The sequence below is a fragment of the Thunnus thynnus genome, chromosome 5 (assembly GCF_963924715.1).
Source record: "Thunnus thynnus chromosome 5, fThuThy2.1, whole genome shotgun sequence".
Classification (NCBI taxonomy): domain Eukaryota; kingdom Metazoa; phylum Chordata; class Actinopteri; order Scombriformes; family Scombridae; genus Thunnus; species Thunnus thynnus.
The window spans coordinates 16,566,159-16,591,417 of NC_089521.1; the positions used below are offsets into that span (position 1 = coordinate 16,566,159).

Consider the following 25,259-nt stretch of genomic DNA (forward strand, 5'->3'; position numbering starts at 1 on the left):
TACAGCACACTGTGAGTCTGTGAAAAAAAGAAAGATTCACATACAGAATCTTCCCAGAACACACTACAGTACCACAACAAGAAGAGGCTCAATGCAAAAAATACCTAGAAAAAAGATTAGACTACAACAAGTGTTGTAGTCTAATCTGTAAACAATTGTCTAATTGAATTGTAGTAGTGTTGCATAATACAAAATCTCTATGTTTTAATCTAGTGACGACTGCACAAGGCTGTCTCTCTTCTCTTTATGCTTCATTGGCTCAGCCTCTATGTGTGTGTGTGTGTCTGTGAGTGTGTGAATGTGCATGTGTGTCTGCACATGCACAGCGTATACTTTGTCATAATAGATGGCCAAACCACAGAGATGACACCAGGGAAGGATGGTCCATCTTTTTTTAATGGCAGGTATTTATAAGGGGTATAGCAGACACAGCATTTTCAATCAAAGTCAAAACTCTTCAAAACATTCAAAGAGAATGATGAGTGAAGATAAGAGTATAAGGCCTTGACAGAGACCAAGCTATTGTCTTTACCACATTATGGATGTGGTAAAGACAGCCAGATCCAAACTATAAAGTGACAAAACCGAGAGATAAGTAAGTAAGGCACGACATGGAACAAGACGTGATTCCCCCAGACTCTGTTATTAACATATCCACTACAATACTTTTCATGTTGACATCAGATTCTTTGATGTTTCTGTCATCTGAGGAGTAGCTGTATATTCATGGGGCTGACTCATCAGTTTTCCTAATGACATGCTTGGATGGTCACCCTAACATTTATTTGTCTGTCTCTTCTAAGGGACATGTGGTGTTCTACATTATTGTCTGTGGTGGTAATTATGAATCCCATCTGCAACATTGTTACAAACAAACAAATGGGGCGGTGAAGAGGGAGTAAGGCCTGATAGAGAGATGAAGAGAGAGAGAGAGAGAGATTAAGGGAAAGAGGGGGGGATAGCAGAGAAGGGTGAGTTTTTGAATACACAGTTACCAGATGTGCACACAAAGACCACCCTTAATTTTAGATAAATACAATATACAATACACACAATACTGTTGGTACATTTGACCACAACTGCAGATCTAAATGTTGACACTTAAAATAACAATAATATCCACTGGTTTACTGTAACAGGGTTTACAAGTGCTTAAATAGTACTTACTTTCATTGAGGGCATAATTATAATTAAAACATGTTTCAAATATTCATAATAGTGGCATTGCAACATTTTACTGTATGAATTGTGGCCATTGTAACCACACACACCACAGCCATGACCACATTAAAATCAAAGCAGTATCATAAAGCTCAAAGCATTTTTCACTGTACAAAAACAACACTATTTTTTTCCAGTTTATGACATCTAAACAACTACAGAACTTAAAGTAGAAACTAAGAAAATAAGTTATCATTGTACCAAAAAAAAAAAGAATGCCATTACCTTTTAACACGTTGTTTTCTCTCATAACTGATACAGTAAGAGTCATATTGAGCCATAATGAGAGATAGAGCAGAGATTTGGTGAAGTAGTCTCTGTGTGCGTTTGGATTGACAGCTGGGTTGGGCTGGGTCAGTCCACAGGAGCTGATATATATGTTCTGCCTCTTCAGATCAGAGGCAATGTCGTGTAATCAGTCACCCATCTCATTCCAGGGCCTCTGCTTTGCACTGACACTGACATTTATAGTATTTACTCAGGGTCTGCGCCAGATAATTAGTATTTTTAAAATAATTGGTAACAGCATAGTCAAACTATTGAGTAATAAATGTAGCTACAGTAGCGAGACAGCTGGCTACTGTTGTTTGTGCGTTACTGCTCTTGTTGAAAGCAAAGTGAAAACCTTTTACATGGTGCAAACACTGAGTGAGTCTGACCTTTAGACTATGTATGTGTGCGTGTGTGTGTGTGTGTATGTGTATGTGCAGTTAATCTCTGTTCTCCTCAGGTGTCCAAGGTGTGCCTGGGTGCTCTGTGGGAGTTCTCCTCTCCCCTCCCTTTCCCTCTCTTCTCGCCACCTGGAGGAGCATATCTTCTTTTGGTCTTTTTACGTTTTTTATCAGAGCACCACACTCTCTCACAGTACTCTTCTACTCTCTGGGCATCCCCATAGCCAATAAGCTGGAGGAACTCCTTGTACCACAGCCTGGAGTGGGGGCCTGGGACTGAGGACGGCACTAGAGCCCTGGGGCTGATGCTTGGGCCTGGCAGGGAGCCCATTGGGGGGTGGCATGAAGCTCCAGCTTTCTCTCCTTCTCCATCATTAGCTCTGTGGATCGCAGACTCCACCCTCTCCCCTTTCAGCACGTGTAGAGTGACACGTAATAATGTGTGCACATATCCGTGTTCCACTGTCTGGCACACATACACACCAGCATCAGAGCTTCTCACACGTAAGAACAGCAGCCCGTGGGAGGTCATGATAACTCGCTCATCACTTCGAACCTACATGGAGGAAAAAAACAAAAGAATATATAGTATTAGCCTGTGATGTAGCCATTCTTTAAGGCTACTCTAGTGATTCAGACAACTGCAGCAATGCTGCTGATTTTTTTTCTTCTCCCTAGAAGAATTTTAATTAAAAAAAGGATAAATTAAGGCAGGGTAGTCCTCCAATAGTGCACTCAATACAGTGATTTCTATACTTAAGGTTCTGTGAAGTAAATAACTATACCAGTTTTTGTTTAATGGTAATATATACTGCATATCTAAATCTAAATATTTAAGATATAAAGATTCTTTTAAATGTATATCCCAGTGTTTTGAGATATTGCTGAGATGCATACTGTATGTATTGCTTGAGTGGCAAAACCACTCCAGTACAAAGGAGAACTGAATTTAGTTTGTGGTGCATTGAAACATTACATTTGAAAAACAGAAACAATGTCCTCAGGAAAATCCACAGACCTCACTATTTAAATGTCGATTTTTGCCAAAAACTGAGGTAGCAGCAGAAATATCAGCTTAAAGTCAAATCAAAACTATGTGTATGACTAGTGAGACTAGTGAGAGGAAGAATACGATATGGGTTTGTAACTGGAACCTTAACTGTACAATACTTTTCTTTTTTCCAATGTATTGGTTAATTTCATATCATTTGTTCATGTGTATGGTGTAGTGTCTTCTATATGGTTGCATTTGTATTTCTTTACATATTTTGGGACATAAAACTCACCTCGTTTTTCTCTCTTCCTTTCTGTAAGAACCAGAGGACTTTGGCCTGAAGTGATCGAGGGACGCACTCGAGTAAAGTGCTGTTGCTCTCGACACCGTACACCAGCCTCTCCTCGGCTCTGTGCCATTTTTCATCTACGAACAAGCATACACATACACATCATAAAAGATCATAACAAATAGTGCCTGTGCAAGTGAGATGGCAAAGAGTGGATTGTTTTACCACAATCTACATCCATTATAAAACCGCACTAACCTCACCTTAGCCAAATGCAATGATACATAAGAGTTGGTATTTATATTCTGTCTAGTGCTTCTGAAGAACTACATCGTTTCCTTGCGGTTTACAGTATTCGTTTGACAACATTTCAGATGCCAATAACTACACACAGTCTAGTCTGCGCACACACGTACACACACCAATCACACAGTCACTTATACACTAACCATCAATTTGCATTCCATTGCACAGCTGGACAGCGTTGCCATGACGAACATCTTGCCGCCTGAATCGTCTGCTGAGATGGAAGAGAGGGAAGTAAAGAGAGAGAAATTTTGAACATGTGATGAAAGCGTGAGGGATCAGTGAAGGGAGGGAGAGAAAGAAAGAGGGAGAAAGAGAGGGAAAAACTGAAAGAAGAAGAAGGGTGGAAACCAAGTGCATACTGATCAGTATTGCATAACACCTGGCTGTCATGTCTCTCAGTGCCTGTGATAATGGCTTGATAGTCTGGCAGCAGAGCATTGTGACATTCAGGGCAAGATGCTATGATGGAACAGAGGTGTACTAGTAAAGGTGTGAACAGCTGATATCACACACACATACACACACACACATCTGCAGGAAGAAGAAAAACAGGCCTTCTTTCGGAGCTGTGTGCTGTTACCTCTTCGTGTAGACTCCAGCGGGATAGTATCTGGAGCAGGTGAGGCCATCCCAGGCACAGTAAGGGTCTCTGGCCAGACAACAATCAGCACATTCTGAGCCATAGAGGTCACACTGATGTAGTCTGACCTGGGCCACACCCACTTCTGACCCCACATACAGCTGTTGCTGTGGACCCAAAAACATGGACCATTGATATCAAGACAAAATTTAATTGGAATCAAATGTTACATATCCTTTCTGTCTTTACCTCATCTAGCAGGGCTACTTAGTAGGCTCACAAAAGTAGGCTACAGTACATCAAAATTGTCAATGTCAATGCAAAGTAAAGCAAAGTGTTGCAATGTTATCATCTTGTGGCTAAACAACAGAATTGCAGGTATGAACAACAGTATATGGATTCAGATGCTCCTCTTACCCTTTTTGGTGATATTATGATCTCTTTTATTGGTGCTGGCACCTGCAAATAGACAACATTTTGCTTTTACAGTATTCAACAATGATATTGAATCAGTGGTTCATCAAAAGTTAGAATAAAGTAACAAGAGCTGACATATAGTTCTTTGTCACTGGAGCCCTCCTGACATGCTTCTATCCATCCAAAATTATTTCTTAATTAAAATGGCAGCAGTCACTGCTTGCTCTTAACATTAGTTTTCAAATAACTGCTCTAAGTAGAACTGATATATTCAAATCACACAATTCATGTTCTCCTCTGATGATGTAAATGACGTAAATCAGCAATGCAGTGTTTTCTAAACAGTCGCTCTAATGGTGCAACTGCAGCAGTAATGGACTATGATAAATATGCAGTTAAATGCAGAATTTGTGTGGTTACAAAGTCTAATTTGCTTTCACATTTTGTAGCTAAAAATAGAGTACCTTGAATACTTGCAGCTCTTCCAGCAGCACCTCCTCCATAGTGTCTGTGTCTTTGTTGTAGATGGTGATAACTTTCAACACCACTGAGTCATCTAATGAAAAGAAGAAGCACTCGGCATGAATGTTACACTGTTGCTTAAACAAAAGTTTTACAGTTAATGTAGTTGCCTTGACATCAAATGAATGAATAAAATGCGTTATTTCCAAAATCAATTCAGGTTCAAAATTGTCTTAGCATGCAACAAGTGTCAGTATTACACTAATATTTGTTTAAAGTATGACTGTATGCCATCAAAATGTCACATCATGTGTGTTAAATGTTAAGAGTGCCTCCTTTAATTTTATTTTGCAACCACTAATATACATTTTTGTTGCATATATGCATATATAAGCTTATTGCAGTGGATATTCATTCTTCACAGTATGTATATACCAGTGCCGATGTAGAGAACATGGTAGTGTCCATCCTGGGCTTGGACCCTGTCTACTGCAATCTGGGTCAGCTTTCTCCTGCCTGGCTCTGTCTGCAACAGGACAGGTCTACGATGCTGGGGAAGGACTGGATGATACATCACAGGATGAGCACGCACAAACCGCAAAACCTCGTCAGGAAAGTCCTTAGAGCTGGAGAAGCCACCACCGTTCACTTTACTGGCACACTGTTAAAGAAGAATTCAGAGAGAGTAAAGGAAGGAGCAAAGGCAGAGACAGAGGAGGGTCATTAATTGCATCTGCACTGTCTGCATTATAGAGAAAAAGAAAAAAAAGCTGACATGCTTTAGTCTGGCTCAGACTGTCCCTGTATGACCTGCTGATGTAGCTACAACAGTGCTGACATTCACCAGAGTGTCCTACATGCTCACAACACTTTCCCTCTCTAAGGACGCCTGTCACGGACACAGACTAAAGGAGAGTGCTGTGAATGCATAATGCTGAAGCATCAAGAAATGAAGTTCCACAAAAATGACTTTATTCAGACATTAAAACTCACAGATCCAGGTCGAGGGTAGGGGACTCTGTCCTCATAAGGTGACCAGCGATGCTCAGGTCTCTCCCGGTAGGCAAATGGACCATTAAAAGCTGCTCTGATGTCTTCCATGTTATAGACACACACAGCGTAGCCTTTAAACACAGCACTGCAAAAGAAGGTTTTATTGGTAATTTAATGGATAACAAAATTGTGCCTGTATAATGAAATGCTGATGTCTTCCTCTACTCACCTTGTTGTGCTAAAAAGGCCAAAGATTTCTGGGTTTTTCCCATCCTTGTTTCTGAGAACAAAGACATCCTCTGAAACACAAAGTGTAGCATTTTTTTTTTGTTTTTTTAGTGAAATTTCTTGACAACTATTGTCATTGTGAATGTGGTACATTACCTGCTAAAGATCAGCATGTTAATATTGTCATTGTGAGTATGTTGTAATAATGACTTTAGCTCAAAGCATGGCTGTGCCTAACTATAGCCACGCAAAGCTGCTAGCAAATATGGCTACAAACTCATAGTATTGTTAAAGTACTGACATTTTTTTGGGAGCTTTTCAAGTCAAGGTCTTAATATGACTGAAACACATTGCTCAAATGTGCATAAGCAACATTTTCAAGACCAACCAATGGGACACCCTCTCTAACATCCAATAAAATTACTGGATGACAGAGGATCTCTATTTGAGAATGTTTTCCTAAAATAAACTTGAAATTGTGAGAAATAACACTAGTTCTAACATTTGGATAATTTCATGTAAATGTATCTTTATATAACCACAACACTTAGTCAACTTTTTAGGTAGATATTAACTACTTTCCCTTGAAGAGAGTTACCAACACTGCTCTGCAAATCTGCAGTTTGATTTGATTGCTGAGTAACTTGATCTTATAGTCACTAACCTGGGTTCACTCACAGTCCAGCAAAACTGTACTTGTCTAGTCTTGTCTGTTAAAGAAGTTGTAAGTGATGTGCATATAGTTTGAACAAGTGAAAATTGGTAGAGAGTGTCACTCTACATGAAATGTAGTAAATTTTGCTGGCTGTACATCTTATAGAAATAATCTCAAGTATTGTGATGTGTTGCTTTATTACTAAATAAAAAAATAAAAAAATAAATTTGTTAGCACTGCTGCAGCACAGACACATATAGCAACAAAAATCCTCAGTACCATTCTGACTTTCCCACCTCAACAAATCTTGACAGATGGATACTAAAAAGCTATCGCTTTAATAATCAATAAATCCGATGACATGCAAAAAAAATGTCCTCATAACCCTACCAAGATCATCAAAGTGTGTATCAATGCCATTGGGTCCAGCCACAGAGCAGATAAGACGAGTTTTCAGAAAAGAGCTCCATCTATTCACCAGCATTCTCTGTCCTCCCTGGTCGTTCTGAGAAATGAGGGAAGATATAAATTGTGACGGCACTGTCAGTACTTTGGCTTTGGCTGGTTTAAGTCCAGAAAAGGTGCACAGCATTTGCATTCTTACCACACAGACTCGTCCAACACGGGTATACACAGCCTTGTTCGCCCCCTCAGCATCCATCTCTCGTTCAGTGAAGAAGAAGTAAACTTTATCATCATCCCTGTCATCATTGTCAGGGATAACTGCTGACCCCACAAAGTTAGGTTCTGTGGAAAGTAGAATTTGTAACAAAAAAGGCCTGCAGTGAAACATAAAGTTTACATAAGTTTAAAAAGTGGAAGTTGTGGATGTCACTAGGTGGAGAAAACAGTATGCTCATTATAAGCTGGTAAAATTCATATTCATTTCACATCTTTTATGGTCTGCAAGTCTGAAAAAAGAATTTAATATTTGTCAAGTCATGTCTGAAACCATCTACATATATATAGGCCTATATGTATGAATAAAATAGATTTAAAACACAAACTAAATTAAAGGTTCAAGCAGCTTTGGTCGGGACCTCGCACTCTGGTCCGTTGGGATCAGATCATTTTGCTTTTTAAAAATGAGAGATGAGAGAACATTTACTGCTTCCACATAGTTTTAGATACAAACTTCATTTGAACTTTAAATGAGTCACGAGACTTTGACCTACAAATCTTGAGTTTACATGTTTTTTCAATCTTTTATTGTTTTTGAGATATTAGAGTGTGAGTTTTAAAGTCCTCTTGCTCCTCTTGTGATTTAATAATGAGTGTGTATTGCAGAATGTTTCACAGCACTGAGTGAGTGACATCACCAGGAGCTATTGGAGAGGATGATTTTAGAGTACGCTTTTTGTGAAATCTCCTCATAAATCCCATTACTTTGGCCAAAGCTTACATTAAAAATCATATTTTTTGGTAGGAAATTTCGTTGCGAATACATTGATACAGGTTTGAAAGTGGTCAGACTTATAGTTTAGATGTCAGAAGCCTCTGTTTGACACAAAGTTTATGCCCATAGATTGCCTCCCCATTGGTTTACATTGTAAGGTGTGATATGGCACTGCAATTTTCAGGGCTTATTAAATCCAAACCGTTCGAGTTATTACAAAGTTTTTAGCAACTTTTTTTCAGCATAGTGTCATAAGTCACCTATTAAAGTTTGAAGCCGATACCATTAACGCCCTCGGAGGAGATAGTGTTTGTTCGGGGGCCAAAATTGGGGCAAAGTCTTATTTTGAAAGGCTAATTGCGGACTTCCTGTTGGATTTAGGTCAGGGTGTCAGCATATGATTTGTAGGTCTTGATGAGATGAATAGTTTTGGTTTGATCTCTCTACGACATTCCTACGGGCCATGGCAGGCATTTTAGTTACATAGGTGGCTCTAGAGAGCACATTTTGGCACTTTAGGAGTTAATTTTTACATTTTATCAAATTTTTCTCCAGACCTGATGTGTGTGCCAAATTTGGGGAGTTTTTGAGCATGTTTAGGGGGTCAAATTAAAGGTTGAAGTGGCGTAATAATAAAGAAAGAAGAAGAAGAAGAAGAAGAAGAAAGAAACAAACACACGAAAAACAATTGGGTCTTTGTCCCTTTGGGGCTCAGGCCCTAATAAGAAGAAGAAGAAAGAAACAAACACACGAAATACAATAGGGTCTTTGCCCCTTTGGGGCCCAGGCCCTTATAACATCTCATTAAAGTAACATCTTACTGTTTGCGCTATTGGACATTTTTTTATTTATTTTCTGAAAACATACTTAGGATTTTTTATAAGGTATATCTATTTGCAGCAGACTATAAGGGACATGTAATTATTCTGTAATATATACCAACCATTGAGTTGCTGCCTGTCGTCTCTCTCAGTGCGTGTGTAGGTCTGGTTGTTAAGTCGACACAAAGCACCGTCATTCTCCCAGTAGTCAGTGTACAGGCCAATATACAGCTCTCCTCCTAAAATACACACACACACACACACACACACACACACACACACACACACACACACACACACACACACACAAAATCAAGCAGAAACTTAATAACAAGATATGTGTTATCAAAACTGCAAACCCCTTTTACTGTGATTAAAATACTGACATGAAAAAGCACCACAAGATGGCAGTATTGGATGCTTAGACGTCAACAAAGTGAGCAAACCTCTTCAGTGGAATTGTATGTTATGTATTCACCCAACTGAAATGAAAACATACATTGTAGTCTCACAAGTGTTGGTGAGGTGACAAGTTATCAGTTTCTTACTGGAGAATGTAGATGTGCAGGGACTGTTGGGGTCATACGGACAACGTCCTCTGCCACTTGTAATACTCTCCTCTTCAAGAGCAAACCGCCTATCCTGTGAACAACACACACACACACACACACACACACACACAAACACACACACACACACACACAGAGACACACGCACAGGCAAGCACAAAGTTCAAAGTTATTCACACACAAATATGCAGAAACATAAACATTGCAAGCACATATTCAAAAGATGTACCCGTACAAAGCCTTTAACAACATCCAGACGAACCCCAGGAGGTGAGAAAGAGAGAGAGGTGAATTAGAGAGAGGAGTGATCAGAAAGTGATGGATGAGAAGGAGGAGTGAAGATAGATGAGACAAGGAGTGATGGATGACCAAATGAAGGACTGTTGTCTGTATAACCCACTATGCTATGCTCTTATATCACAGTGAGTTAACTACTACTCTTCTGATCTTGATGCCTTGCACAGCAGGTGGCAGAAACACAGACGCCCCCCCACCCCACCCCCTACACACACACACACACACACATAAAGACAGACCTCAACTTCCTATAGAACTAGCTCATATGTTGTGGGCCACCACAGTGTTTATGACTGTCACTGGCAGATCAGAGAGGATGTCATTGATTTATGAGTAGAGCAGGAACCCCACTGTGCTGTGACTAAAACCCTGCGTGACTGTAACAGAAGTCAGTTTCTGGGTTAAACTCATCCATCATATGATGTGATCTGTCAAAACTGAACAGAAAATAGGTAAAATAACATTGAATCACTATCACCATACATGCTCGGAAACATGGGGTGTTTTTCATTAAAATAACAGAGCCAGTAGGCATAAATATTCAGTTTTTTAGCCAGTGGTTGCCTTATCTTAATTTATCGTTACATAAATATTATTCAGCTCAGGCTTAATGGTAATTCTAGACAAGATGTAATCACATACAACATAGAGGAAATTTATGTGAGGCAATTCATGCTTGAAGAGAGATTTGGTTGCATATACATAAAGCAACCAGCCATAGCTGATCCAGTTTTGCTCACTCTATGAGCATTCCAATGATATGAGTGATGATTGAGTGTGGTTCCTGTTTGAAAGGTGTAACTGGCCTGGTCGATCTACTGGACCAGTGAAGGAATGCAGGGTGAGAAGGTCTCTCCCCTCCTCTCTCTCTAAATACACCCCACACACACACGCACACACACACACACACACACACACACGCACGCACGCACCCAAGGGCTGCTCAGTGTTTGACATCTGGGAGATACGTGTCATACGTCTAGACAATCATGCTCACATAGATGTATGCAGGCAATTTTGCATGCCCAACAGTATGCACAAACATTCCTGACATACACACTTGAATTGACCCTAGAGTACAGAGACAGAACATTAGTCTTTCCTGTCCTCCAAATCCCTCCTAAAGAAAGCAGCACCTGGCCCATTTTACCTGACCGGTGGTGGTTTCAGTTTTTTATAATATAAATGAGAACCGTGTGGCAAATTCTTTCCCCGCAAGGAAAACAAAACTCCACCCTCTCTCACTCACTGTCTTTTCCAGCTCTACCTCACATCACTCCGTGTTGCTAGGAGGATAAACTCATCTTGTAGCTTGTGTGTTTAACAGCTCAGGTCCAAGCTGTACTAATAGTTACTAAGAGCTTCTGGCTAAAATATTTCCAAAACACTGTGAAGAAGGTTCTGGCTACACAAGGTTTTATGTAAGAGAAAAGAGTGTAGAGTAAAAGAGTACAATGTAAAATTTGGCTGGCTGTATAACAGAAATCTGCAACATTTTCATTGGAATGATTGGCTGTTTTGCTGCAAGTCATTAACAGTGAAAATCTGGTGCACAGGCAAAGGAAAACACTGCATAACAAGAAACTTCCACAATAAATAACCAGACCAAAATGTCAGGTCACTGTGCTGTTTGACTTTAAAAAATACAACTTAAATATTTGGCTGTTAAACCAAATTCAGTCCTTGGGACTCACCTGCCCTGTGTGTCCCACCCTGACCAGGGAACAGATGGGGTTAAAGGCTCCTGTTCCACAGACCAGTAAATGGGTCTGGTTGTACTGCTGCAAGACCTTGATATAGTTTGCACACTCCGACTGTTGGAGGAAATACAGAGATGAAGCAGTGGGTAGGGAGAGTGGGTTGGGGGTGGGGGTGGTAGAAGGGTCGTGAGGGAGGATTGAGGCCACAAAGAGAAGATGGGGAAATGGAAAATTGCCAGGCTTTTACTGCATCATCAATAACATCAATACTTCAGGTTAAACAAAGGTTAATGAGCACAGTGAGATATGTAAATCAATCCATACATGCTGACAGTATCTATCTCTATAATTGATCTGCCCACAAACTGGAATACATCAATTACACTATTATAAATGCACATAAAGTTAATTCACATTACCAACTGGGCATTTATGCTTTGCCCTTGATCGTCAACCACACTAATACTAACACTCAGATGATAACATACGCAGTCATGCTGTCAGTTATATTTTACTAATCTGTAAAGAGTGTCCCTTACCTTTTCCCTCCCCTTCATCAAACATTCCTCTATCTGAGATTCAGTACTGGCCCACTGGATCTGAAAGAGAAGACAGTTACGTTTACAACAGTGTTATTTCATTTTAAAATATAAAAAAGAAAAAAAATATTTACAAAGTTAGGTTAATAGTTGAAAATTTGACCAAACAATATTATCTCCACTGCATTTTAAGAATGTGAGAGCACATATTGCTTAAATAATCTGACAGGGTATTGTACCATGCTATTTCAGTTTCTAATTCAAAACTACGCATTGTGTACATACACACAGACAAACACATATATGCACACCCAGTTTGGCTGACTTATTGCTCCATGGGTGAAAGAGATCAATGTGTCTCACTACCTGGCAGGCAGGGGTGGGGGTGGGGCATGGGGGGTGAAAACAGGCCTACCTCTCTGTAGTGTGTGTTAACCCGGTCCAGACTTAGGGAGAACAGAGTATTCTTGGCCCCGACATAAAGCCTCTCATGGCCATCATCCAACAGCATGGTCTGGGGCTGAAGAGCTGTTCCATGCCCCTGGAACACCCAGGTCCTGTTCAGCTGCCAAAGCTCTGTAGAGATAATAACATAACAAGATAGAAATTATAACAACACGACAGAAGCACCACATATATTTAGCTAGATAGCAAACAAGAAGCAAGATTAAAATTCATATTTTCAATGAAAACCATATCTTGCTAGCTACCCGTAAGATTTGACCCAAGCCCTCTCTCAAGGGATTTCTAACTCTTCTCCATGTGCCTAAGTCCCAACTGCTCCCATGGCCAAGGGCACATTGCAACATATGTTTCTGATTCATCACTTCCCCAGAGAATGGCAGAGAGCAACAGCAGGGTTATCATTTCATCTCATCTCTCCCTCCCATGTGGCACCTATACCTCCTCTCACTCAATTCAGCTACTCTCATACAGTGTGTCATTGGTTCAGTTATAGACATCTTGTTTTTATCATCACTAAAAGTTCATAAACAAGTATGTAGGGAAGTTCAAAGCAGCCCTCCCAAGCACCACATACCATTAAATTGCTATAAGGACTACTGCTAACCTTTGACATAGCTCAACCACAAAGACACTCTGGAAACTATAAAGATTCTCCTCAGAATCAGGGAAAAAGTGGAACATATGAGTCCTGGGAAAGATGCTGTGATTATTGAGAGGGCCATTTGATGTATGCAGTCTTTTCTACGAGGAGGAAGCAGTTTTATCAGACAGGAAACGGAACCGTTCTCTTAATCAGACATTAGTTTGAGATTGCAAGCTACTCCCTGTCAGTCCTCCTTTAGGTGATTTGAAATCCTATTAAAAAAAGGAAGCCGTAATATAAACACACACTCCACAGATCTTTTAAAGTATCTTATTCATATTCTATGCCGGCAGACTCTCAGTTAGTTTGCATGTGCATGCACACATGCAAAACACACACCCAGTTCTATCTACCTGATTGAACCTGACAGTCACCTCGTCTATACCTGCTCTCTGTGAGCTTCTGGAGAGCAGGGTTGAGGGTGAAGGATTTAAACTAAGTGCTAAAGCCCCAGTGCACACCCCCAGGTGTGCACTTCCTGTGAGTTGCACTGGCCTGAAAAAGCTTTCATTAACACACAAACGGGTTGGCCTGGGTGTCCTTGTAAAAGTAGAAACGGGGATCTGGAGTGTGTTAGCAGAACTTTAGAAACTTCAGACAGATTTAAGCAGACAAGCTACGGTTTGTGATAAAATTTATAGTAGGCTTCCAGCATTGCACAGGCTGTGTTCTCAAATGTGTTCTATATGTGTTCTATTTTATGCACAACTTATGCCATCCATGCACTATTCCTCAGCAAACTCTCTTTAAATGAAGAGAGAGAAAAAAAGACTGCATGACTGTAATACGTGCAAACCTTTCAACTACCTCAAATGATGCTGAGGTGTCTCTACATGCTGGGGTTGCAGGGGGTAATTGTATGATATGTTTTTCTAACATCTGTATATTTTTAGTGATACTTGATCTCCAAGATATAAGGAGAGTGTGTTTATCCCATTTTGTAGATGACTCATAGCAACAGCATACACTCCATGGAAGGTTTTATTTGTTTAAAATAGGATTAGGTATCCACAGAGGAGTGGGTGAGTGTGTATATTTTGTTGTTATTAATATTTCTATGGTGGAAACAGGCGACTGTTTGTTTGAATAGAATTAGATCTCGGGTGGTTAGGTGGCAGAGACTGAGGGGATGTGGCAGTGGTGTTCTGCCAGGGCTCAGACATGCTTCCTGTAATTATCTAATCCACACACACTTGCAGCTCTCTGTCTCTTCCTCTCTCTTGTGCACACACACTCTCTCCCCCCTATATCTCCCCATAGTTGCCTCTGAGTTAAGCTGAACTTAGATCAAGGACGGTACTATAACATTCCACTCCAACTTTTCTATAAGTGTTAGGCTGGCTCCCGAACAATCAGCTCTTTCTTTATGTGAAGTCAGATCTGCTACCACTTATTTAGTTGACAGACTCAGATGCCTATTTAAAGCGATGGAGTAAACAGTGCATATGCCAAACCCGTTTTCCATCTACTTTTCACTTGTCTTTGTTAATAATGATGAGTGGCAGCTGATGCATATAGACACATACACACGATGAGATGCATAGCCATGTGCAAGCTCTCTCTCTCTCAAACACACACATACACACTCACGCAGATAGGTTTCACTCTGGGATTGTTTACATATGTAGAATGGTAAATATGATATCTTAGATGTGATGTTTCCATTCCCTGTTCATTTGATTAATCAAAAGGAGGAAACTCTAACAGTAACCAGCGTGAGAAAGAAAGAAAAAGAGAGAAACACCAGTATATGAAACTATAATCAAGTTTATAATAAAATAAGGTGTTCATTAATTTGCTGACTTACACATAATTACACAGTTACTATAAAACGCACTTGGTGCATCTTTTGATTACACTGACTCACTAAGAGATGCTTAGGTGTGCACAATGCTGTTTAAAAAGTTTCTCCCCTGTTATTATGTGCACCAGCTACAGACAGTTGCGGCCACTGCCCAGACTGAAAAAGAGAAAGAGGGGATTTCCGTTTATCCTTCCTATGTCTTTTTTCTCTGCTCTCCAAGTTTTGTCTGCAGCCAGCGAGCGCTTCTTAGCCATCAGCTAAGGAACTGAGAGGAGGAGGAGAAGGAGGAGGGTGTTTCTCCATCAGCAACTGAGCCAGGGAGACACATGGCCCTACTGTGATCCCACTTCAAATGGAAAACACAGAGAAAAAGGACTCCCTCAAGACAGACACTTTCATCGGCTGTCTGAGGAGCGCTGAGAGATGCCTGAGAAGATTTGTGAAGTGAAATCAAAATAAACTTTCTGATCTCCTCTTTATCCATGTATGGAAACAGTGTTTTCCTGCACCAGGAAGAACAATATGTGTGTGTGTATGTGTGTGTTTGTGTGTGCAATAGCAAGCTACTTTGAATTATAGGTCTCTTAGCAGCAGGGCGGGAAATATTCATTTTTAGTCAAAGAAACCAAGATAAATGCACACAGGAGATCATAAAAAACTTAAAAACACAAATTAAATTTGCTAACATAATTTGATCTATTGCCAATACTAAACTTTCATGTCAGATGTTAAACTTGTGGTAGCAGTTTCATATTTCCAGAGAAGTCCAGAGAAAGTCTATGTTTACACATTGAGTAATGGGACTTCTGCTGGAACAGAAACAAAGAGAATTATTGGAATGAACTGGAGTTAAAGGGGACAGGAATAAGGAGGGAGTCTGTTCTCCTTGTGCTGTTAAGGCCGGAGCGAGACTGCGGAGCCCCTGGGGGTGGGGGTCAGGAGCTGGAGAACTGTGTTATGCCATTATCGGTATATGGCCTTGTGTTCCACAATCCCCTTGTGTAGGGGAGAATGATGTCACGGAGGAAAATGAAAGCCACATGGAGTGTCCAAGCAGGGTGAGAGGAGAGGGAGAGAGCAAAGTGTGTTTCTCTATTTCTCTGTAATAAAGACATAGTGCAAGTCTGTAACCTAATTGATATTATAAATCAGGAGAATACCCTAACAACTGGCAGTTCATGTTTTGATTAACTCCAATAGATACCTATTTATCAAACAGTACAGACATTCACAAACATATTAATGTGTCATCTTTTAAAGGATTTCCAAATAAAGGAGTGTGACATTTTGACTGACATTTAAACAATGTCTATCATCTTCTGTTCCAGGCTATACTGCCTCAACTAGGGATTCATATTTTTCCTGAAAATGAGATACTATCTATCCCGAAGCACACTATCCTGTGAATCCTGGGAACTGGGCTTGTTTTTATGCGACAACTTCAGCTACAGTCAAAACGCATTGGTCATATTTCAAGCAACACTAAATGCAACAAGAAGAAATATGCATAAACCTATGGGTTGTCAACCTGGCCGCTTTAGAGCATTGTTTGGTGGTACTGGTGGTAATTAGTAAGGCAAAAGAACACCATTTATGTCACTCATTATTAGAATGAACATAGCCTAATATAAACTTTGAACGCAGCTTGAACTTCGCTCTAGAATATATATGAATAATATGAAATGCAATGTTCATTGCCTGTGATCTGTGACCTGACAACAGCCTCATGGAACTGATAGGCTATTTGTCAATTCTTCATTGTATAAACAAATGAAATTCGTTAAAGCAAGTAGTAGGGATGTTTAGAGGGCCCAGCATTTGTATTTGTATCTGTATTTGTTGAGGCAGCAAAATTATTTGTATTTGAATTTTTGGTTGGTTTGGAAAAAGACTTAAAAATCCTGTTTTTGTTTTTATTACGCTTTTAATTTTAGAAAATTAAAGTGTTACAATAAGTGTTCATGAAGCTTGTTCATGAAGCATGTGTCAGTAGCTCAACTTTATCTCTGGGGAACACCCCCAACTCTGGGAATGATGTCCAAATTAGGAAATATGCATCATGTTGCAGGTGGATGTGACTCCCCTCATTAAGACCTGCTGATAGATGTAACAGCGGAACAGAGGAGAGAGACTGAGATAGCAATGTAACCGACCTGCAGGCTGGTATTTGACATAGTTTATTTTTATTTTTAATTTTTAAAATATCTGTATGAAACAAATATTTAAAAAAAACAAACACTATTTGTGCTTTGCCGAATAACATATTTGTATTCGGGCACACTCCTAGCAAGCTGGCTCATTCAAAGTAATTCTATTAAACTGAGATGGATTCCATATTCTGTAAGTGTTCAGAGGCTGCTGGTGCCAGCCCTCTGTAATAGTCAAGTACTGTTAGATATAGCCTAGTAATAAAGTCAATGATCACTCAAAGTTAACAGAGCATTTCTTTATTTTACTTCAGTATTTCAAACATTGTGCAATGCTCATCTAAGCAAATTCAGTGGGTTAAATATTGTTGAACCTCTGGCACATTTGATCACTTGTTCACAGAGCAGAAGTATTTCCACGCAAAGCTGGTGGCAGACATTGTGTTGTGTTAGCGATGGTAGCGCCTACAACAGATGAATTCGGTGGGCCAAAAGGAAGTTACCATACTAATTGCATTAACGGTCATGGCGCAATCACAAAAGGTCACAAGTGTATGGGCTTTGAATTAATGGGTCTTTGTGTTTATTAATTACAGTAAGCTTTCAGTGTGTTCCACCTGCACACGCACACAGTTGTTGCATATATCTTTTAAGAAAGTAAACTGTATGCCTACATATTTTCTAAATATATTCCAGTATGTTGTAATTGTTTGAAAAAGTGTTTTTCCTCTCTTCCCATTATTATATTTCTTGGGAAACTGGAAATGGTTTGGATGAGTATTCCCAGGAATCTTGTTTCCCAGGATTAAACCGTAGCCTCAACCATACATGCATACAGTATGACCTCAGAGCCCAGATGTATCAGTGTCATTCCACATTAAAATTACTTTTCGATACATTAATGTGTGGAGAGGATTTTTGTGAAAGTACACATGAACAGTCATTTGCAGTGAATATCTAATATCTATTGAATACAGCACAGAAAAAAGTTTGCTAACTTCCAACTTGTGTAGCCATTCTCCTCTCTGCTTCTTCTCTGTCCTCCAAAAGCAAAGTCAAATAAAGACAGACAAGCTTAGCTTTCTTTTAACTACTAGCCTATAATAAACAATATCCACTTGGCATTTCAGAAGTGCCTACCATCCTTCATTCTCTTTTTCTGGTCTATAATATTATTGCAACATAAACTCAGAAGACTCAAACAATCTTTGTGCCTTCCCTTCTTTTCCCATGTCACAAACTTAACTCATCTCCTCTCTCTGGTCCCTTCACCAGGAAAAGGTCAGAAAGGATATTAGGTTTTCACCAGCTGCCTTCCCCTTTGGACATCTCATTAATGAACTGGAGAGCACACACCTAACACAATGGGAGAGAAAAGGACGCTGAGATGTACACAGACAAAATGAGAAAGAGGGAGAGAGGTGAATGTGGAAGGAAGGGAAGGGTAGACGGGAAAAAATATCCTTTTGACTTTGCTGACCTAAAAGGTGTCACCATTCATCCATTTTCCAGTGGTTTGATTTAAGGTATGACTGCCTTATGGCCACGATCCAACGTAGTAAATGTTAATTATAGGTCTCTGCTCATGTAGGTGGAAGAAAGTTAATGGAACTCCTCACTTTGCACATTAGCTTTAAGTAGAAAAAATATAAGATAAAAATCCCCCCTTCACTGTCAGACACAACTTTAGGCCATACTGGTATTCCCCATCTCAACCTCAGAGGAAAGTCACCTACAGCCACATCATTTCAAGACTGTAAAATATATAGAGAAAGTTTTTTCTTCTCTGAAGAGGAAGGTTTAAAATTACAGAAGTAATTGGTACAGTTGTAATTACTACCTGAGTAGTCACTGTGTTCACACATGCCTGTATCTCATCTATTTTCAGTAAATGTGGAGGAAAAGAAAAAAAAACATCTAAGCTTTAGCATTTGCTGCTGGCCAGTATTTTCAATAGCCTCACTATACTGTGTGTGCTTATATTCTCATTCATTCATTTTTAGTACACCTGACACACACTCACATAATGTGTGATTAAATTCAGTCTTGAGTGCTTTAAGCATCTTTTGTTTGAAATTTCTATGAGGTTAAGGTTGGGCTAAAATTGGGAGATGCCTTTATTTATATAAGCTGACATATACAGTCAGAAGAGTTTTACATCAACTGATAACTTTATTCACTTTTACAGACAAGCTTAAGAAAAGCTTATATCTTACTAAATGATCATGACTGTTAGGTAAACATGTCTTTGGCATGGCATACATGCTTAGTGTATGCATGGTCAATTTAATTATTATGAAGGGGTCACGTTTTATTCCATGTGTTTGCCATTGCTGCTCTGACAAATAGTTTTACTGAACTGAAAAAATGTTTTCATGAGAGACAAGCTTGTCTGCAATAATAACCTGTAACTTGTGTTATTTCTCAGGAATGAGAAAAACATTTTTAGATTTTGTTTTTTCATTACACTGCTCACATCACAATCCAGTATTTTTTTCTTTTTACTGCAAACAGAAGCGATGACACCTAGACTCACTCAGGGAAGAATTTAGATTTGATGTTGCTGTTTTCTATATTTTCATGAGCAGATTTCTCTGCTGTAAATAAACATTGACAGAGTAGTTGGATAGGATAGATATCTATTATTATGTATCTAGTAGGGGTGTGCAGAGGCCCCAGTATTTGTATTTGTATCTATATTTGTTGAGGCAGCAAAATTATTTGTATTTGTATTTGAATAAAAGTGGAAAGATGATTAGAAAATTAAAGTGTTACAATAAGTGTTCATGAATAAACTACCTTACAAAGGAGGTCCCCACACCGGCTCTCAAACTGGAGTCTCCCAGATCATAGACAACTGTGCTGACTACTGAGCTAAAACTTTATTCATCGCCTCATTGCAGACAGACCTCTACCTATTTATACACTCATAACGCAGAGACAGCACACCTTGTAAAGTGTAGGGAAGAACTTCAAAGGAGATTATTGCTGTGCACTTTTCATTTATTGCCTATTTTTTACAACATAACTTTGTGGAAAGGAAAAGGGGAACAACAGGTTATGGACAGTCCCTTGGGAGCACTTTGTGTGTGTCAGTAGCTCAGCTCTATCTCTGGTGAACACCCCCAGCTCCGGGAACGATGTCCAAATAAGGAAATGTGCATCATGTAGCAGGTGGATGTGACTCTCCTCATTGAGGCCGGCTGATAGACGTAACAGAGGAGAGAGACTGAGATAGCGATGTAACCGACCTGCATGCTGGCATTTGACATGGGTTTTTTTTCTTCCCGAAAACAAATAATTTTCAAAATATTTGTATGAAACAAATATTCATAAAAAACCCTCTATTTCTGCTTTGCCAAATAACGTATTTATATTTGGGCACACCCCTAGTATCTAAGTATGCATTATCCTGAGTTGTTTGAAAACACTGCTGGATTGAAATGAACTAACGTGACTGAATGAGCAGGAACTGAATGTCCAACACAACCTCACCTTCAGAGGTAAGCACAAAGATAACTATGTTATCTAGCATATTAAACTATGCAGAAAAGTTGTTGTAAATGACTTTGGTCTGATTTGGTCATCACTATAATGAAAATTGCTGCACCACATTCTTTGCAGCTCAAGCCAAGCATGATGACAGTGCTGTAGAAGCAGAGAAGTAAGTATGTCGGGACACCTACCTGCAACCTGCCGTGATTCTGACACATGCTAGCTGTGCAACAGCTCCATTAGCAGCAGAATTGATGGTTGTTCTAAAAGTAGAGTTCATTTCACTCCACAGGCCTGGAGAATTTGAAGAAGCTGTTGCCAAGAGCCTAGGTCAGTGCAGTTTCAAAACTAATGAAACTGTGTCTAAAGGGACAAACATAGTAACAAAAACAAACGTTCTCATTTCAATTCTTTAGTGAACGAATCTCACTGCAGGGTATTTCTACATATAATGGCCCAGGAATTAAGGAGTTTGATTGGCCAAAAGCAGTTTAGGCATATTATCATCAATAGCCTGTGTTTAAAGTCTTTGAAAGATGTGCAGCCAAAGATTAGGGTCGAGTCTGCTCCAAAGACAGCAGAAAGTCTATGATTGTAATTCAATATTCCACATGATTTAGGTAACAACCTTTTGGAACTGGAGTTAATTGGGGGTGTAAGCAAATGAAAGGATGCCTGGGATGAAAGTGCATCAAATGCATTTGGAAAAAAAATTACTGGCCCAGAAGTCTAGACAAGAAGATGAAGAATAGATGAAAGAGAAGAGAATAGTAATTGCACACCATGTGTGAAGTGTGGCTAACATCAAAGCATGCAGAGATCCATAATGCTTTGTTGTCAGGTCATTCTTGAAACACATGATAATGAGCCCAGAGGAATTAATTTCCAGAAACCAGGAGAAAGTTGATATTTTATTGAGATTTTTATTGATCCCACACTTGATATCAGCCCATCTGACAAGAAGCGGGTTAAATTTCAGCACTGATATTATAAATATTTCCTTGCCATTATCAAGCTTTCTCTCAAAGAGGAGAATCTATTTATTTTTGCAATACTGTTTTGATACCAGATGTTATGGTAATATTCTCTTTGTCCTAAGGGTGAATAGTTAAAACCACATCCCGCTTCATCTCTGTGAACCGCATCCAAGTCATTGGCATGTGAAGAATTCACAGTATTCCGCCTGTGCATGTGTGTGTGTTTGTATGAGTTTGTGTGAACTTAAGGGTGTGTGCAAAAATCACTGGCAAAGCCCATGAGGCATATATTAAGGCTTAGTTGTTTTTCATTCCATAATGATAGGATCCAACTGAAGCCTTTTCATAGCGCTCTGTGCTAGCCAGAACATGTATCACAGAAGAGAGCGAGGGAGAGAGAGGTGGAGTGTCAATCACTGTAGCAGCTTTCCCTTCAGGCAGTTAATGAATTGGGTGGTACAGTATATGAAAGTCATGATCATAACAGATGTTGATGTGGCATTTATTACTAAATACATCAGCACTAATCTGCGCACTTTTGTTGATATATGAACTTTGCATTTACTCTTGCGTAAAGTCCAAATCTCTTTTTCTAATGTTTTTGTCTTAGTTTGTCTATTTTTTACTTCCATTTCTATTACTTTTCATTGTGTCTTTCTCTGTTTCCTACTAAATGTATTCATTTTCTTGTGCCAAACACATTATAATATGCAAAAAGTTATGTAAGTAAGTCTTACAGTACATACCAATAAACACCAAACCCCCCTCAAAGATGCAACTGATGAACCAGACTTGTCAACTCTCATAAAGGACCAACAGCGCCGTATTTATGAGTTATCGACCATCCAAATTCCACACCTATATTCAACCATGACTAACAGGCTTATGTGGAATCACCACCTTCAGTTGCTATAAAGATCAAAGAAGCAGTGAGAAAAAAGGCAATGTTTACTCAAGAGTTTTATCTACAAAGATAAAACCCTCATTATTGTCCAAGAGATACACAACAATCAGTCTGCATACCAGTGCATGAACATCTATATCACACACTCCCACACACATGTAAACACGCACATACACACGCTTCTTCTCTCAGACACATACACAACACCATCCATTCCCAAGCCTGAATACCTCCTCCATCACTCCGCCACTATAGCATGAGAGAAAGCCACATTGTGGATTCTCAGCCACCGTGGCCAAAAGACCAAAACAAACCACAAGCAGGCTCCTTGAGCATTAACAGTCAATAAAAAAAATGTATGCACTTCACAGTGTCAGAGCAGAGGATCACCAATCCAGCTCTGCATGGTAACTTTTTCTCTCAGGCTAAAACATAAATCTTGATGGATGACCATCTCATTACGTGGTAATGATAACCTGCGGCTTCTTTTACTCACTCACAGAGGATGCCGCCTCTCTACTGACTCACAGTATGATCTTGGTATTAGTGTGTTTTCACACTAGTTTTCACCATTACACTTGCATTCTACGTATACGTTGAAGAGAAAGACATGTCAGAAGCTATGTTAAATTCACCTTGATCATAACAACCATCTCTATGAATGCATTTAAATCATTTCACTGTTACTAACAAAAATATATATACTGCAATAAATTTAAAGTAGAAGTCAATTAAAGTGTGAAATTCTTTTTGCACTGTTACACCTGTCTTATTCTCAATCTGCCATGAAGGCACTGAGCAGAGAATGCAAGTTTCTATTCAGGCTGCATTGACTATTCCTGACAGTTCTACACACTGTGCTGCAATCACCACCTTTACATTGGTGCAATACATCGGAACATTTGAATTTGTGCAATATAACAATTTGTTGCCAAACTTTAAAATTATAATAAAAACAACATGCAAACACATAAACACACACTATGTCTTTCTTACCTTTGTAGGAGAGCCGTATCCTTGGGTAAACGCTGTGTGCTGTGTGAGCCGTGCTTAGCGGAGCCAAATACAGCAGCATCAGTGTCACACACACAGTCCTTATGCACTCTGCCATCCTCATCGAGGCACACACTCCACGTTCATCTACACAGAAAGCCTGCAAGTACGCTCAACATGGGCAGCAAAGTCTATGAAAAGAGAAAAAGTCCACAGTTCTTTGCTCTGCAACTCCCTGCAAACACTGTATAATAAGGGATGAGCTTAAGTATAGCAATCCAAAATGAGTCTACTTAAAGGTAACAGCCCATTTTCTGATCATCACCACAATGTGGATCAAGTAGATGTATGTCTGCAGCTTCTATACAGTCTGTGCTTTCCCCTATAGCCGTCTGCTGAAAGCTGCATCCACCCACTACCTTGGTGGACAGGATAGCTCTGTCTATTATCCTTGTTTGGTTTTAGTAACCAGGGAGAAGAGAAGTCCAGTTGCTACATTCACGCCGCAGTGCCTGCTGCTTTCTGTCCATATGTCAGTCCGTCTGTTTGTCTGTCTGTATGCCCAGCTCAGATCCACTCTTTCTGATCTGATGAAAGAAAATGAATCCCACAAAGGTGTTGTTGCTGCCGATTTATAAAAACCTCACTGCATTTGTCTGTTCCAGCAGGGAGGCAGAGCTGGAGATGTGCACTGTATCTTCAGGCTGCGTTGCTCCTCTTGGGTCCACAGGAGCCAGTCATTCTCTGGACAGAAGCCCAGGAAAAGGCAGAGTGGGAGAGGGGAGGAGTGGGGAGCCTCGTGCCTGGCGTGCGGTCTTGCTGCACTGGGGAAAGTGAAGCTCCTAACTCTGCTCACGCTCTAACAGTCAGAGAGGATCCAGACCTCAGCTCAAACCTCAGTGAGTCAGTTAAGATGGTCTCTACCACTGCCACTGATCTGGGCACAGGGCACCTGCCATGGTGTGGTGTATGTATGTGAGGAAAAGATTGTGTGTGTGGTTGGTAATGTATTGAGTGTATATCAGTTTGAATGGCTGAAAATTGCCTACTCCCTCCTCTAGATTGCATTGAGATCTCTCTCCCTCCCTCCCAGGCAGCTGGATTAAGTGCGCTGTGCCTCCCAGACAGGCTCTGTAAGACTCTCCCCAGCTCTCCTCTAAGAAATACCGCCTCTCATGTCACTCTACAGACCACCCCTCGCTTCTCCTCTCCCCTTGCCCTCCTCCTTTTTGCTCCTACCTCCACTGCATTAACATGGACCCGAGCCAAGGTTTTCAGCCTCTTAACTGTGGCACTTCTTTCATTTTCAATTGTTGTCCTCTTTGTGTTTGTTTCCATGTAGACAGCCATTATGACTGTTACCATGGATTTCCATGTACAAGGTTTTTTTCATGGCAATTTCTTGTCCTTGCCCATTTAATCTCCTTCTCTTTATCTGTCTTCCCATCTCTCTCGCACTGCTCAGTTCTGTAAAAACCCAGTTATTAGTGTGTCCTTGTGTCCAGCAATTCCTGCTTGACAGGCTTTTTTCTCTTTTTTGACATTCTTTCTCATTATCTGCCACTGTACTCTGTTGTCACTAAGTTGGTATCTGTCTCTTTTTCCAGTAGTGTTTGCGTATGTGTACCTATGTGTGAGTACAGGATTTCAGGTGTTGTCAGTATAATGTAAAATATTCACATTGAGCTCA

At 39.9% G+C, this 25,259-nt stretch overlaps 1 protein-coding gene across 2 annotated transcripts; it reads right to left on the reverse strand.

Annotated features, from left to right (window-relative positions):
* Positions 1–378: 378 nt before the first annotated feature.
* Positions 379–24,674, reverse strand: sema3e (sema domain, immunoglobulin domain (Ig), short basic domain, secreted, (semaphorin) 3E). Of its 2 annotated transcripts, none has more exons than XM_067589588.1 (17): positions 23,573–24,674; positions 12,557–12,717; positions 12,142–12,201; positions 11,597–11,716; positions 9,585–9,678; positions 9,159–9,275; positions 7,424–7,566; positions 7,210–7,324; positions 6,166–6,235; positions 5,937–6,081; positions 5,379–5,604; positions 4,946–5,037; positions 4,482–4,523; positions 4,065–4,231; positions 3,625–3,692; positions 3,179–3,312; positions 379–2,448 (listed from the first exon to the last, which is right to left on the reverse strand). In XM_067589588.1, the coding sequence occupies exons 1-17, from the start codon at positions 23,691–23,693 to the stop codon at positions 1,948–1,950; spliced, it is 2,376 nt and encodes a 791-aa protein (XP_067445689.1). In that variant the 5' UTR covers positions 23,694–24,674; the 3' UTR covers positions 379–1,947. The 2 variants fall into 2 exon arrangements, with proteins under 2 accessions (XP_067445689.1, XP_067445688.1); XM_067589587.1 differs by having other exon boundaries at positions 3,625–3,695; positions 23,573–24,673.
* Between the last annotated feature and the right edge of the window lie 585 nt (positions 24,675–25,259).

What these genes read in the sequence shown, in the direction of transcription:
- sema3e (XM_067589587.1), bottom strand. Translation starts at nt 23,693, where the DNA reads ATGAGGATGGCAGAGTGCATAAGGACTGTGTGTGTGACACTGATGCTG. An exon ending in CTGCACATCTACATTCTCCA is followed by an intron (nt 9,276 to 9,584) that starts GTAAGAAACTGA and finishes TGTGTATTTTAG; the next exon opens with GAGGAGAGCTGTATATTGGC. An exon ending in CAATGGAATGCAAATTGATG is followed by an intron (nt 3,313 to 3,624) that starts GTTAGTGTATAA and finishes GCTTGTTCGTAG; the next exon opens with ATGAAAAATGGCACAGAGCC.